This window comes from Camelus dromedarius, chromosome 12, assembly GCF_036321535.1.
Source record: "Camelus dromedarius isolate mCamDro1 chromosome 12, mCamDro1.pat, whole genome shotgun sequence".
NCBI lineage: Eukaryota > Metazoa > Chordata > Mammalia > Artiodactyla > Camelidae > Camelus > Camelus dromedarius.
Genome location: NC_087447.1, coordinates 42259970 through 42275394, shown reverse-complemented (window position 1 = coordinate 42275394; position 15425 = coordinate 42259970). Strand labels below are relative to the sequence as shown.

At 37.7% G+C, this 15425-nt stretch overlaps 1 protein-coding gene across 5 annotated transcripts in view; it reads left to right on the top strand.

Moving 5' to 3' along the window:
• The window catches only part of ZNF143 (zinc finger protein 143), a 58640-nt gene extending 46449 nt beyond the window's left edge, over positions 1-12191 (top strand). For all 5 annotated transcript variants that reach the window (XM_031460049.2, XM_031460047.2, XM_010985946.3 and 2 more), the window contains exons 14-16: positions 1522-1683; positions 10208-10354; positions 11192-12191. In XM_031460049.2, coding sequence (XP_031315909.1) covers positions 1522-1683; positions 10208-10354; positions 11192-11275 — 393 coding nt within the window. In that variant the 3' untranslated portion in view covers positions 11276-12191. The remainder of the gene's footprint in view (positions 1-1521; positions 1684-10207; positions 10355-11191) is intronic.
• Positions 12192-15425: the final 3234 nt, after the last annotated feature.

Below are 15425 nucleotides of genomic sequence, written 5' to 3'. Positions count from 1 at the left end.
TGATTTCATGTTTAATTTAAGCTCTAGCAAAGGTGATCTTAGTACCTGGTGGAGATAGATACATGGGGTTCTTTATCCTCCCGTATCTGCGTTTTCCATGGAGAACCCTTTTCTTACCCGTCTCTCTCAGAGCTTTACCTGCCATGATAAGCCTGCCCTTTGTGCTGATGTTAACCAGGGGGCAGAAACATATTCAGCACAGGAAAACACAAAGCACTTCCACTATCTTATTCATCCCTCTTCCCCTTACTTTTGACATCACTAATTCCACACAGTACTCTTTGTCCACTGATTGGCATGTAAGATTAAACATATTTACTAACACAGTTTTAATTCAGCATCAACCCTAAGACTTTTCTTAAAATTAGATCATCAAAGACACAGGCTTTCTGGGGGTCATTTGATCTGACCTCCCTATACCAGAGAAATTCCCTCTACAGCAGCCCCAAAATAGATGAGGCAGTTTCCCTCTTAAGAGACAGCCTGTTCCATTGTTGGGTAATTCGAATTTTTATCAGATTGAAACCAACTGCTATGTCATCCCCTCATGGCTCTTCTCTGACCATATAAAATGAGTCTAATCCCTCTTCATATGTTTTGAAACAGCTATTTTCCCCACCCCAATGTTGTATTTTTTCTAGATACAACCTTCACATTTCCTTTAGGAATTAGATTTCTGTTCCATTCCTTTGGTCAATTAAACAACGAACATTTATTGAACCAATGCCAGACATTTTGGTAAATTTAGTGTGGGGAGTTCAGGAAAGTAAAGGGTATCATAGTCTAGTAGGAGAGGGACATTCCTAAAATGAACAATAATTTCTCATAATGATGGGATAATCGAAAGATATATAAAGTGTTACAGCAATCTGGAGGAAGGAGAATGATTCTCCCCAAAGGAATCTTGGAGGCCCATATAGAGAATGGCCATTCAGTTGGATCTTGAAGAATTTTCATGAGTTAGCGAGACAGAGAGTGAAGGAAAGGGCAAAGTGACAAAAATAATATATGACAACTCTGGAACTGCAAGTGGTTTGTTGTGGCTAGAGTGCCAGATTTGTGTGCTGGTTTGGAAGTAGTGAAAAATTAGTCTGGAGAAGCTGTTAATGCCAGATCATGAAAGGTGATGAATGCCATCTAAGAAATCTGAGTTGCAGTGATGGAGAGTCACTGGGGATTTAAGCAGGGAGTATAATGAAGTGTGTTTGATTTTTAGAAAGGCAACAAGGTAGAGGATTATTAGGGAAGGGTTAGACTAGATACCTGGAAGGAAGTTGTATTATTGCAGAACATTATATGAGTGAAAAACAGGGGTCTAAATTGGCAGTAGAGATGTAGAAGAGGAAATACATTTAAGAAATACTGTTTTTCTGATGACCTCTTTTTAAAAGTTTATTCCATTGTAAAATATTTCTTTGGTCCCATAGAGTAGACATGTACAAAGATTAAGCCTAGTCCTTAATAAAAATTGCCAAATAAAACAGGCAACATTGACTGATTGTAAAATGCATTGTATTGCAGGTCAACATATCTCAAGCTGACATGCAAGCCATCGGCAATACCATTACAATGGTAACACAGGACGGAACGCCCATCACAGTACCTGCCCATGATGCAGTCATCTCCTCAGCAGGAACACACTCTGTTGCAATGGTTACTGCCGATGGTACAGAAGGGCAGCAGGTAATTGCTTTTTTCTATTTATCATATCAAAACTGTTATTACATAGATATGCAGTGTGATATAGTAGTTAAGCATACAAACCTCAGATTGAATCCTAGTTTTACAACTTCTTAGCTGAGACTCCTCTGAGTCTCAGTTTTTCCTCATCTGTAAAATCAGAGTAATTATTGCACCGATCCCATAGGTTAACAGAAGGATTAAATGAGATAATACATGTAAAGTATTCAGCCCAGGTGTGTATTAAGTGTTCATTAATGGTCATTCTTCCTATCATCTCTGTCAACATCAGATACTTAGGGAAATTCATTTGCAAAATTTACTTTATTTAATTTTTGAATATGTAATATATTCACATAGTTCAAAAAGCAAAACGTATATACAGGTATGCAGTGAAAAGTCTTCCTTCCACCCCTGCCTCCGTCAGCCTAGTTCTTGTCCCACAGAGATAATCATAATCCACTTTTATCAGTTTCTTGTGTATTTTTCCAACAATTCAGTAAGCATGTATAAACAAATTAAATAAATAGTCATCTCCCATTCCCCCTCCACTCTTTTTATGGGAGTAAACTCTGTAGTGTTCTTCACCTTGTTTTTTTTGTTTTTTGTTTTCTTTAACCTTAGTAACACATCCAGAAAAATCTTCTACTTCATTATGTAGAGAGCTTCCTAATTTTTTTTAAGCTATATCATATTCCACTGTATGGACACGCCATAATTTTCTTAAACTCTTTTGCTGTTTCAAACAATATATAACCTTGTGCACATGTGATTTTGCATGTGTGTGAGTATCTGCTATCAGATGAATTCCTATAGTGGAATTGCTGGGTGAAAAGACATATGCATTTGTAATTATGTTAAGTGTTGCCAAACTTCCCTTCTAGGGTTGTGCCAATCTACATTTTTACCTGCAGCACTTGAGAGTGCCTCTTCCTCTTCTGATAGTCAACATAGTGGTATCAAACCTTTGGGTTTTTGCCAATCTGATGTCTCTTTGTAGTTTTAATTTTTCATTTCTCTCAAAATATATGATGTTGGTTAATGTATTTAAAAATTGTTCTTGTCCTGTGCTGAAGGCAATGCTGAGTTTCACTGCAGCTCCCTTACACTGTTCAATGAAAGAGTCTGTCAAAATTAGTAGCTGTCATTCTTCCTAAATTCATTTATAGATTCAATACCATCACAATCAAAATTCCAGCAGGCTTTTTTGAAGATACAGATAATTTGATTCTAAAATTTACTGAAAAATGCAAAGGACCTATAATAGCCAAAACAGTCTTGAAAAAAGAAAAAAATTGAAGATCTTCTACACCTTGAAATACAAAACTCAGAATCATAAAGCTTCTAGAAGAAAAGTGAATGTTTTTGTAACCTTAGGGTAAAGATTTCTTGGACAGGATACAAAATGCACTAACAATAAAATTTTTTCTTTTCTGATAAATTGGACTTCTTCAAAATTAATTCTGCTCACCAAAAGACAACATGAAGAAAAAGATTAGTTAAGCCCCAAACTAGGAAAAAGATATTTACACTATATATATCTGACAGTGGACTTGTATTGAAAATATATAACAAACTTCTATAAATCAATAATGAAACAATGAACAACCCATTCAAAATGAGCAAAATAAATAAGTGAAATTCTTTTAAGTGAGCAGATCATTTGATTGCTTATTTGAATAGACCCTTCACAAAAAAAAATACATGAATGGCAGTTAACACAAAAAAGTGATCAACATCTTTAATCATCAAAGAAATGCAAATTAAAATCACAGTGAGATACCATTACAGACACAGGGAAATAAATGGCTAAAATTAAAAAAACTAACAAAGTCAAATGTTGGCAAAGATATGAAGCACGTAGGACATGGAGCACACTCGTGGGAGTGTAAAATGATACAACCACTTTGGAGAACTATTTGGCGGTTTCTTATAACTTCGAACATACCTCTTCCCTGTGACTCAGCAATTCCACTAGAATGCATACCATATGATTCCACTTAACACGAAATCCAAGAACAGACAAGACAAATCCATGGTGATAGAAATCAGAAAGTGCTGCTTGGCTTGGGGTGGGGAGGGAATTGATGGAATGGAATATGAAGGAATGTTCTACTCCTGTTTTAGGTGGTGGTTTCACAGTTGTATCTAACTGTCAAAACTCAACAGAACACCTAAGATCCATGCATTTTTATTGTTTGCTTATTGAACCTTATGCCCAAACAAAAACCCAACCACTAGCTTTCAGGCTGTCTTATGGAATGGTCCCATCTAATCGGTTTGCAGTCATTTCCATGGCTCCATGATTCCTGGATGGGTTTATAGTCAAGCTTGGGTAAATACACCTTGTGCCAATTACAGTTGTGGGTCTGGAAAGATAGTGATCCTAAAGCAGACATTCTTATGTACCTTATCTTTAGCCTGCGGGCCAAGAAAATTCTCAAGAGAGGAGGCTTTGAGAGCTAGAATGAAGCCAGGCAGCTTCCAGCAACCAGGGATATATCACATTGTGGGTAGGGGTTGGCGGAGGTCACTTGAGGACCTCTGCCACCACTGCTCCTTCTGCTGTAACTACATGTAGGCCGTTGGGTGAATGTTGACTATCCACTGGTATGTTTGGACTGACTCCACCTGTGAATTATCTGTAACATTTAAATTAGCTATAGCTTATTTCTTTACATGTGTGGGAAGAAAGCAGTCAGTCCTTCCCTAAGTTTTTTTTTTTTTTTAATTAAGGTAATTGCATTTCTCAGACTCATTTTTCCAGGTGCCCCTGGAAGCCTGGTTGGCAGGTACAGATGGAAGAGTATATGCTTTCCATCTATTTTAGTTAGTTAATTTCAGATTACGAAAGTAATATATATTCCCAGTGGAATAAAATACAGAGTCTGGAAGAACCCCCACATACACAGTCAACTAAATTTCAATAATTAAAATTTTGACTATTCAGTGGGAAAGTTCTTTTCAACAAATGGTGCTGGAAAAACTGTACATCCACATATAAAAGAAGGAAATTGGACCCTTACCTTATACCATATATAAAAATTAGCTCAAAATGTATTAAAGATCTAAATTTAAAACCAAAGCTATGAAAGTCTTAGAATAAAACAGGTGAAAATCTTCATGATCTTGAATTTCTTATGTATGACACCAAAAGCACAGGCAATGAAAGAAAAAAAAGATAGATTAGGAGACTGTTTCTTACATGTAGCACCAAAATAGTAGGCAGTGAAAGAAAAATTAAATAAATTGAACTTCTTCAAAATTAAAAACACTTGTGCATCAAAAGCCACTACCAAGAAAGTGAAAAGACAGTCTATAGAATGAGAAAATATTTGCAAATCATATATCTGATAAGGGATTAATATCTAGAATATATTTTTAAATTGTAAAATAAAAATAGTATTACATGGGAAAAATATCTAGACTATATAAAGAACTCCTATAACTCAACGAGAAAAAAAACAAGCAACTCTATTTAAAAATGAGCTTAAGACTTGAATAGACATTTCTCTAAGATTTACAGATGGCCGATTAGCACATGAAAAGATACTCAGCATCATTCATCATTAGGGAAATACAAATCAAAACCACAGTGAGATACTGCTTCACCCCCATTACAATGGCTGTTGTCCAAAAAACAGAAAATAAGTTTTGGGGACAATGTAGAGAAATTGAAACTCTTGGGCACTGTTCATGGGAATGTAAAGTGGTATGGAAAACAATATGGCAGTTCCTTAAAAAGTTGAACATAGAATTACATATGATCCAATAATTCCACTTAAAGGTTTTCAAAAGAATTTGAAAATAGAGACTCAAACTAAAAATCAGCTATTTGTTTATGTTAAAATAACTAGTGTCAACATTTAGGACTATTTACTCCATTTTTCCTGTGTGGGTGCATGTGTGAACAAAGTTAGGTTTGTGATATAATTTTGTATGCTTGTCATCCACCTAACACTGCATTCTGAGTACATTCTTGTATCAATTAAATGTTCTTTTATTAACTCATTCCGCATACATAATTTATTGTATAAGCCTCTGATTATTTTCAGAGGAAACAAATTCTAGATGTGGAATTTTTGGATTAATGGTATGAACTATTTTAAGCTTCTTGCTATATATTGCCAAATTATTTTCCAGAAATTTTTAACAATTATGCCATGGATCTAAAGGTGTTCTTGTTTCACTGTACTCTTGCTAGCATTGAGAATTTTTATATGTATATATTTGCACAATTCACAAGTAAAGGATAAATTGTATTTTTAGTTCTATTTGTCTGACTACTACTGACGTTGAACATGTTTTTCAATATTAGCCTGCAGTCTGCTTTTTCTTCATTGAGGTAAAATTTATGTACAATGAAATGCACAGATCTTAAGTGTATAATTCAGTTAGTTATTAAACACACACCCATCCCATCCCAAAGAAGATACAGAACATTTCCATTACTCCAGAAAGTTCCCTCAGGACCCCTTCCAGTCAGTCCTCATCCAGTTGTTCTGATTGTTCTTGAACTTTGCATAATGGAACCAGACTATGAACTCTTTTGTATTTGGGTTTTTTCTTTAACAGAACATTTTGGAGATTATCCATGTTCTTGTTTATAACATCAGTTCATTCATTTTTATTGTTAAGCAGTATTCTGTTGTAGGAATTTATCAAAATTTGTTGATACATTCTCCCCTTGATGAACATTTGGGATGCTTCCAGTTTTTGATTATTATGAATAAGGTGGCAGTAAAAATTCTAGTACGATATTTGTAGCCATATATTCTCATTTCTCTTAGATAAATACCTGTTACTGGAGTTGCCGGGTCATAAGGCAGAGGTATATTTAACCTGGTACAAAGGTGCGGACAGTTCTCCTTAGTGGTTCTGTCATACACTCCCACGTATCACTGTATAAGAATTCTGCTTGTTTCATATCATCAACATTTTGAGGTGATACTCTAAAATTTTAGCCATTCTAATAGATGTGAAATGGTATATCATTGTGTTTTAATTTGCATGTAGATTGCTTAATTTTTTAATATCTAGTACTTTTCTAGATACCTATTCTTTTTTTTTTTTAAATCAAAGTATTGGGGATTGAACCCTGGACCTCGTGCATGCTAGGCTCAATGATCTACCACTGAGCTGAACCCACTGCCCCCCATTGTTCTTGATTTTTAATTTACATCGGTTATGGTCAGAAAACACATTCTTTAAGATTTCATTATTTTTAAATTTGAGACTTGTTTTCCATGTGTCTTTCATTGATTTCCCATTGTATTCTGTATGTATTTGAAAAGAATGTGTGTTCTGCACTTATTGGATGTAGCATACTATACATTAGGTTAAAGTGGTTGGTACTGTTGTTCAAATACTCTATAACCTTATTAATCTTTTTTATCTTTGTTCTATGAGTTACTAAGAAAAAGGAATTAGTATCTCCAACTCTCATTGTGGATTTGTATCTTTCTCCCTTTTTAGTTGTTATTTTTTACTTCCAGTATTTTAAAGCTCTGTTATTAGGTGCATACATATTTAATTTTAATTCCTCAAATGACTTTGTAATTATACCCTCTGTGTTAACTTTTTTTGTGGTTTCTCCAGGGATTACAATGTGCGTCCTTAAGTTATTGCAGTCTGCTTAGACCTAATATTGTACCGCTTTATGTAAAGTCTAAGAACCTTGACACACCATATTTTCATTCATGCCCCTCCCTACTTTTTGTGCTGCTGTGATTTTACATTTACATATGTTATAACCTCTGTAGTACAATATTATATTTTAGCATTAAAGTTAATCTTTTAAGTTACAGGACAGTAGGAAGCATAATATTTTATACTTATCCCAAATTTATCATTTCTAGTGCCTTTTATTCCTTTGTGTAGATTTGAGTTCCCATATGGAATCATCCATTTAGCCTGAAGCATATACTTTAGCATTATTTGTAGTGCAAATCTACAGTGACAGATTTATTTGAAAATATATTATTTCACCTTTTTTTTTTTTTTTTTTTTTTGGTTTGTTTTTTTGGGGGGTGGAGAGGAGGCAGTTAGGTTTATTTATTTATGTTAATGGAGGTACTGGGGATTGAACTCTCAGTCTACCACTCAGCTATACCCTCCCCCCTCACCTTTCTTTTTGAAAAATACTTGTTTTGAAGGATATTTTTGGTATATGTAGAATTTTTAGTCAGCAGTTATTTTTTTTTCTTTCAGCTCTTTAAATTGTCCCTGTCCTTCATTATTTCTGATGAGAAATCAGCCATCTTTATCATTGTTCTTCAGTTATCCTCTTGCTGTTTCTAGATTTTTTTCTTTATATTCCTTTTTTAGCAATTTAATTCTGATGTGGTTTTTCTTTGTATTTCTCTGCTAGCCGCCTTATATATAATTATAAGAATATATAATATTATGAAACATTATATAATAATTTTGGGGGGACTTTCTTTTTTTTTTTTTACCAGATTTAGGAAAAGTTTGGCCATTCAAAAATTTTTATTCTGCCTCATTCTGTTTCTCTTTTCCTTCTGGGTCTCTAATTGTATGTATATTAACTTGGTGGTGTCCCACAAGTTGCTGGGGATCCATTCTTTTTTGTGTGTGTATGTCTTTTTTTTCTTAGTTCTTCAGATGGATAATTCTTATTGATCTGTCTCTAAGTTCACTGACCTTTTCTTTTGACATCACCATCTTCTATTATGCCCATACTCGTAATTTTAGATATTGTAATTTTCAATCATAGAATCTACTTTTTTGAAAATAGTTTTTATTGTCTACTGAGATTTTCCCTTGTGCACATTCGATAAGCCTTTTAACATATTTATAATAGCTGTGTTAAAGTCCTGGTTTGCTAATTCCAACATTTTGGTCATCTCAAGGTCTGTTTTTGTTGACTTCATTTTCTCTTGACTCTGGGTTAAATTTTCCTCTTCTCATGTATTAAAATTTTTTATTGTATTCTGTACATTATGGTTGATACATTGTAGAGATTTTTAATTTTGTTCTCTCTCTCTGAAGAATACTGATTTTGTTCTTATCAGGTAGTTATTTGTGGAGGCTGTTTTATCCTTAATTAAGGTGGGTCTATTTCAGTTTTGCCATTTGGTCTCAGAGTGAATCTGTAGTCCTGGGACATAATCTTTACTTTACTCCTAAAGTGTGGCCCTTAGAGTTTCAATTGAAAGCCCAAGGGGTTTTCCAAGCCCCTCTAACTTGGTGGGATTGAAATTCTAAATCCTGTCTCTCCTGCGGTATCACTGAAATCTCAGCTTTTCAGCCTTCTAGCTGCTGCTTTTTACTAGATTTACTGGAACTTCCAGTTCTGAGGTCTTAAAGAATTGAGGGGAGTTTATATGCAGGTTTGGGGGCTCCCTTCCCTCTGGTTTTCTCCTTTCTAGGATACCCCTCTCAATACATAGCCATTGTGGCATCCCTAGACTCCATTATTTGATACCTTTAGCTGCCCTGTGCTGCTCAGACTGATGAGTGCCCTCAGGGGGAAAAGCTATTTAAACCTAGTTGTGACCCAGTGTGGTTACCTTCTTTTGAGAATCCCCTCCATTTCCTTCTGCTTTTCATTGTTCACCAATGCCTCCAAATAGTTGCCTTTTCATATTTTTTCCACACTTTATAATTGTAATATAATTGACAGGGTTAGTCCAATATAAGCTACTCCACCATTGCTGGACTGAAGTCTGTTGCTAGACTATGGAACATCACTGGGATTGATCCAAGCTAAATATCTATTAGCTTTAAAATCTAGCATTTTCAGTGGATTAATAGCCAAGTAAAATAGCAATTTTATTTTTTAACCTATTCTTTCTCTGAGTTTGACTGAACAAACTTTTAAAATACCATACAAGAGAAGTAGTTGATGCCATTTTCTGTGTTACCTACATAGAAAAAGCTACATGTGTGGTTTAAGAGCCATGAAAGCACTTTTAACCATAATGGCTAGCTGCTTCAGAAACAATATGGAAAGATTGCATGGAATCTAAAAGAGGAAAGGAGAATAACAAGATATGTTGCTATTTTGTGAGTAATGCTACTGGTCCTTTGTTTTCCTAGTGAAATGGAAATCTAATTTTAAATGTAACAGATAAACAGGAAAAAATAGTATGTCTACCACTGATCAAAAATCAGGAATAATTAGACATTTGAGGTGTGAATTAGTCCACATATGTAACTTCCCTGGCAGCCACTTAGGGATAAGACTTCAGGCACAGTCACGTCTCTCTTGGCAAATGGAGCCTGGTATAGCGAATCCACTTCTCCAGTGTCCTCTACTCTGTTTTGCCATTGGCTCACTTCATAACCTTAAATCAGTCCCTTCTTTCTAAGCCCCAATTTCCTCAAATAAAAAAAGAGGAGTCCAGTATAGACAATATGTAAGGTCTTTTCCAGCTTTAGGCTTCTAGAAGTCTATGGTCAGAAGAGGTTTTCCTTTTGAATTTGAGGACAAATCCCTTGCATTAAATGGATTTTAACCTATTTAAATTATAGTTTTAATTCGTCTGTGTATTTTTTGTTCAAGGTTGCAATTGTGGCTCAAGACCTGGCAGCATTCCATACTGCTTCATCAGAAATGGGGCACCAGCAGCATAGCCATCACTTAGTAACCACAGAAACCAGGCCTCTGACCTTAGTGGCAACATCCAATGGCACCCAGATTGCAGTTCAGGTGGGTACAATGGCCGTTCAGGTGGGTACAATGGTCTCAGCATTGTACACTGTGCCCTTATGCATAACCTTCACAAAGGGAGGGCATAGAATAATCTATATTACTTAGCCATATTAAGGAAATTGCTGTCTTTGAAGTAGACTCAAGGAGACCACAACTTTGTTCTCTACTATCTTTACATATTCTAGGGGAATTTGTAGCAAGAAAAATAAGGTTCCTGGTATATATCCCTATTTGTACCTGGGCAGCCATCTTTACTCTCAAAATAAAAGTGTAACTGGGCAGGATTGTATAAAGCACTTAAGAGCTGTTCCTTGGAAATGAACCTCATGTAAACACAGACCCTAAGTTAGTCCTCCGAGAATCACTACACAGTGCTATTCTGTGGTGGGCAATGTCAGAAGACTGTGAAGAAACCATTCTCTGGGAAGTCACTGAATTCAGGCAGAGAATGCTAGGTGTAGATTACCTTTCCTTGGGAAGGTTGGTTTGTTTTCTTAATGTATTTACTTGGAAAAGGGTTAGAACACATTCAGGAAATTCTAGCTGTTGGTTTTAATTTAGTTTATGGGCAGAGAAGCTAAAGGCTCAGGAAGCTCTCTGAATATCTCCTTTGGAAAAGATCTTTTGTTCCTTCAATTTGTGAAGGCTTATCAAATACCCTAAATAAAGAAACTGCATTATTCTCCCCAGCAGGAATTTGTTTTTGTGTTTTGTGGATCGGCAGTAGTACCCTAATAAGCCCAGGTGTCAGAATTACAGAGAGCACTTTTACTTCTGGCATATTATATTTCTTTGGCATTATCTTAACTGGTTTTGTGTATGTTCCTGTTTCAGCTTGGAGAACAGCCATCTCTGGAAGAAGCCATCAGAATAGCATCCAGGATTCAACAAGGAGAAACACCAGGGTTGGATGATTAATCCTTTGAACAGTGGAGCAATAAAGGAAGAGGAGCCTTTCATCTTAAGGCAGCAGAGATCCATGAAGCCCGGGCCCAGGAAAATTAGAAATTTTCCATTCCTGAAACACTGTACACATTTTTATGCAAAAGTGGAGAAGGTTTTATTCTGAACACTTTTGTGTATATAACCCTTGGAATAGATTTCCCAAACTGATTCATTGTGTACAAGGAAGTATGAAATTAGGGCAATGCAGTAAATTTTTATGTTACTCTTTTATCAGATTACAAACTCCTAGAGTCAACACACAAGACCACTGATGTCTTACAGAGTCTTATGATGGATTTTTAACTTACTGTGAAAATAAATAAATAAAGGCTATATCTGAAATGTCAAAGGTTCTATTCATCAAACAATCATAATTCAAAAAGCCATCATGGACAATAAAGGATGTAAAGCCTTCAGATAGTTCCCTTAGCTAGTAGAGTGTCTGCAGTTTTTGTTCTACTGTATACTTGTCCATTTTTATTTGTATCTCACGGTTTGAAGACTATTCATTATAATTTTCCATCCCTGTTAAATACCAGCTCTTCAAGCTGAAGTGCTAATTATATTAGCATTACATTGAATTATGTATAAAATTACAAAGTTTGGTTATTTAAAATTAAAAAGTTGAATCCAGTACTTTCTTTTTGTTAAAGATTCTCCTTAGTGTTCAGTTTTTTGTTACTGTTTTTTAAAAATAATGAACTATCAAAGTTTGACCACAGGTTGGAGCCCGGGATAACAGTGCTGTAATTGGAAATGGCTTTACTCTGAAAATTAGGTTAGTGGGTTGGTGTAAATTATTTATTTTTGCTTATGTACTTTTGTTTTAAAGCTTATTTACCCTAAAGTTTATTATTAATTTTGAATACAGCAATTTTTTTACATGTTACCTTTATATTTGTTTCATTAAATTGGTATGGGTATGGGGGAAATGTTGCAGAAAATACAAACGTAATAGATTATAATCCAGCACACATATATTGAGAGTATATTGTGTATCAAGCACAGAATAAGTACTTTTGCATACATTTTTATCTACTCATAACAATTTTGTCAGATATATAGGATTTATTACCCCACTTCTGTACATGAGGAAAGTGAAGGTACAAAGAGGTTAAGTGTCTGCACAGGGCAAAGCCTTGTGGACTCAGACTTTCTGATGCCCATGTCCAAGGTGTTTTTTCACCACATCACAACTGCCTTCTTGGATGATAACAACTTATGGCAGAGATTATCAAGATGGGCCTTGGTGATTTTTGATTGCCTAGTGACCTGAGCACCTGAAGAACCATCTCTAATGTCGGAAATTCAGTGTAGGGCCCAGCAAGTTCCAAAAAAAGCAGGCAGAGTCTGTGTGAAGGTTGTCCTGCAACAATCACTCCTTTCTGTAGCTTGTTTGCCAGAGAGCTGAAATGGGGCTGTTTTTCATTTCAGGCTTTACAGTAAAAAGGAAAAAATGCTGTGCTGTTCTATTTAATATAAATGTTATCTTTGATCAGGTTCTTTGAAGTCTGGCTAAAAAGGGTCATGACTTAGTCATTTGAAATGGGAAACCCTTCGGGGTTGGGCAGGGGATTGGCTGCTTTCCCTTCAAAGCTCTTCATAGATGTAAAACATTAGAGAAGGTCTTAGTCACCCACAGTCTTGGTCTCCATTCTTGACAGAGATATTTAAACACACACACAACTCCCTGCTGAGGCCCAGAAAGGGGCCAGCACAGGAGGATAGAGGAAGAACAGAATCTCGAACTTGGGGGGGCTCTCCTGCCTCCTGGTCCAGGGCCCGGCTGCTGACAGAACGCTCTTCTGCAGGGCCCGGCCAGGTCTGCTGTGCTTTCCAAAACTGAAACCCAAGCTCAGCCTCCCCAGACTTTCCTTCCCTCTGCCTTTGTTCAGATTCCAGGGTGTTTCTCCCTCACTCTGGCTCCTTTATCAGCTAGATTGGGCAGAGCTGAGCTGGATGCTGCTGGGGGGCCTGCTTATCCCTCAGCTCAAAAGAAAATGCCTTCCTCCTGGCACCAGAGAAAAGGGCAGAGGGGTGCTGCTGGTTTGTCCCTTACCTGTCTTTCCAGGGAAGGGACCTCAAGAGCCGAGAGAGGTGGCATCTTGCCCCCAGGGGGCAACTCCAGCTGACGCACTAACAGTTGCTAGTAAAGCTGGTGTGGGATTCTTCTCAGGGCAGGGTGCAGAGAGGAGCCGTCCCAAGTTGAAGAGTCCCCGAAAGGCACGTGATGAAATGCGAGAACACTTGAGCAGATGGACTGATGGGCGCACAACTCTGTAATGTGATCCAGATAATGCTCAGGGCAAGCCTTTCAGTCCGAGAAAAACACCCCAACTCTATCCCAGACACAACTTGGGGCCACTATAAGGGAAAGTACATTGCTACAATCTGCACTCATAAGAATTTAGGAAATAAAGAGGATTTGGCTTCCTTAATCCTCTACAGGTGGCAGCTACCCAGAGGGCCAGACTGCTCCCTGTGCCTCCACTTCACCCCTGGCCATTAGGGGCAAACCGACTTTGGACAGTCTCATGTGCTGCCTTCCTGCATGGCAGCCCCAGGACGAGGTAACTTGGGAAACCACGCACTCAGCGCTGAAATGGGCTGGATTCCATGTCTCATCCCAAGGAATTTACATTCCAGTATTTCCTGGCTCAGATAAGTTGTAGATCAGTCAAGCACCAGTGAGCAGGGGAAGGGGTGGGTGAAAGGAAAGGTGTACAGCTGGAGTCTGTTTTCAGGGAGGGAAAGGAAAGGGAACACATGGGACATGGAGAAAGGCTGCCCCAGCCCCTCCCCTGTAAGCACTTCCACACTTAGGTTTCCTTTAAGGATGCGGGGGTGGGGGTGGGGGATCCTTCAAAGAATACTCCAGCCAAATACGCTCTTTTCTTTGGCCTGAGGAACAGGGTGTGTGACCAGTATGGTTGAACATGACCCTGCACTTGGGATTTGATGCACTGTGGTTGCAGTCTGGAAATTCTTAACCATTTTATCTTTGACTCTTTGTTAAGTGAAGTCTCCTGGAACAATGGAGCAGGCACTGGGAACTTGGAGCCTGCACTTACACAGTCCCCATAGTCCCCACTCACCCACCCATGGCCTCCCTGGATGGGTTCTCACTGCCACTCCTCTGCCTGGCAGGGGCCTGGAGCCAGAGTGGGATGGTGGGTATCATGGTGGCGGCCATCCTCACCCCAGCCTGGCGGCACCACAGTGGTCCTGTTGGGCAGCCAACATTAGCTGAGTCTGGACAGGGACTAGCTCTTGCTCATCCTCATACTGGATGCGTCCCAGCTCTGAGTTTTGAAGATACCTTCAAAAGATACCTTTTGAAGAAGCACGTTTGCTGTGGGCTGGGGTGGAGGCCTGTGGGGATGGGAAATTGGTAGCTGTCAGGCTGAAGTGACACCTGCTCCAGACACCCATGGGGTCCTATGCCCCGGAGGCCTCTTTCTGTAGGCTCTGTGCCGGTGGCAGGGGGAGAGGGGAGCCCACTTCCTCCTATTTTTCCTGAGCCTGGCTGTTTGTGGCTTCTAGCCAGCTCAAGGCACCCTCCCAGAATGAGCCAAAAAATGAAAATGGTATAATTTCAGTGATTCTAAATACAAGTTAAATCCTCTGACATTTTCACTGAAAACTGATAATGTACAATATAAAGATGAAGGGTAAAATTCATGCTAAAAACTTAAGTCTTTAATTTTTCTTAGGACTATGTTGAATAGCAAATTAAAGGCACCATGACAAGTCAAGAGACTGCAGAAGAAAGAAAAAGCTTACGTATTCTTTTATGTGTATGTGTGCTGGGGGCTAAAATATACGTAACATAAAATTTACCATTTTAACCACTTTGGAGTGTACAGTTTAGTGTCATTAAGTACATTCACAAACATCACCACCATCCATCTCCAAAATATTTTCATCTTCCTAGACTGAAATTACCCACTGAACAAAAACTCCCCCTCCTGCTCCCTCTAGCCCCTGGCAACCACCATTCTACTTTCTGTCTCTATGACTTTCTTTGGCTACTGTTAAGTACCTCATATAAGTAGAATCATACATGCTATTTGTCCTTCTGTGTCTGGCTTTATGTACACCTATAATAGCCCCTTTTTCCTGC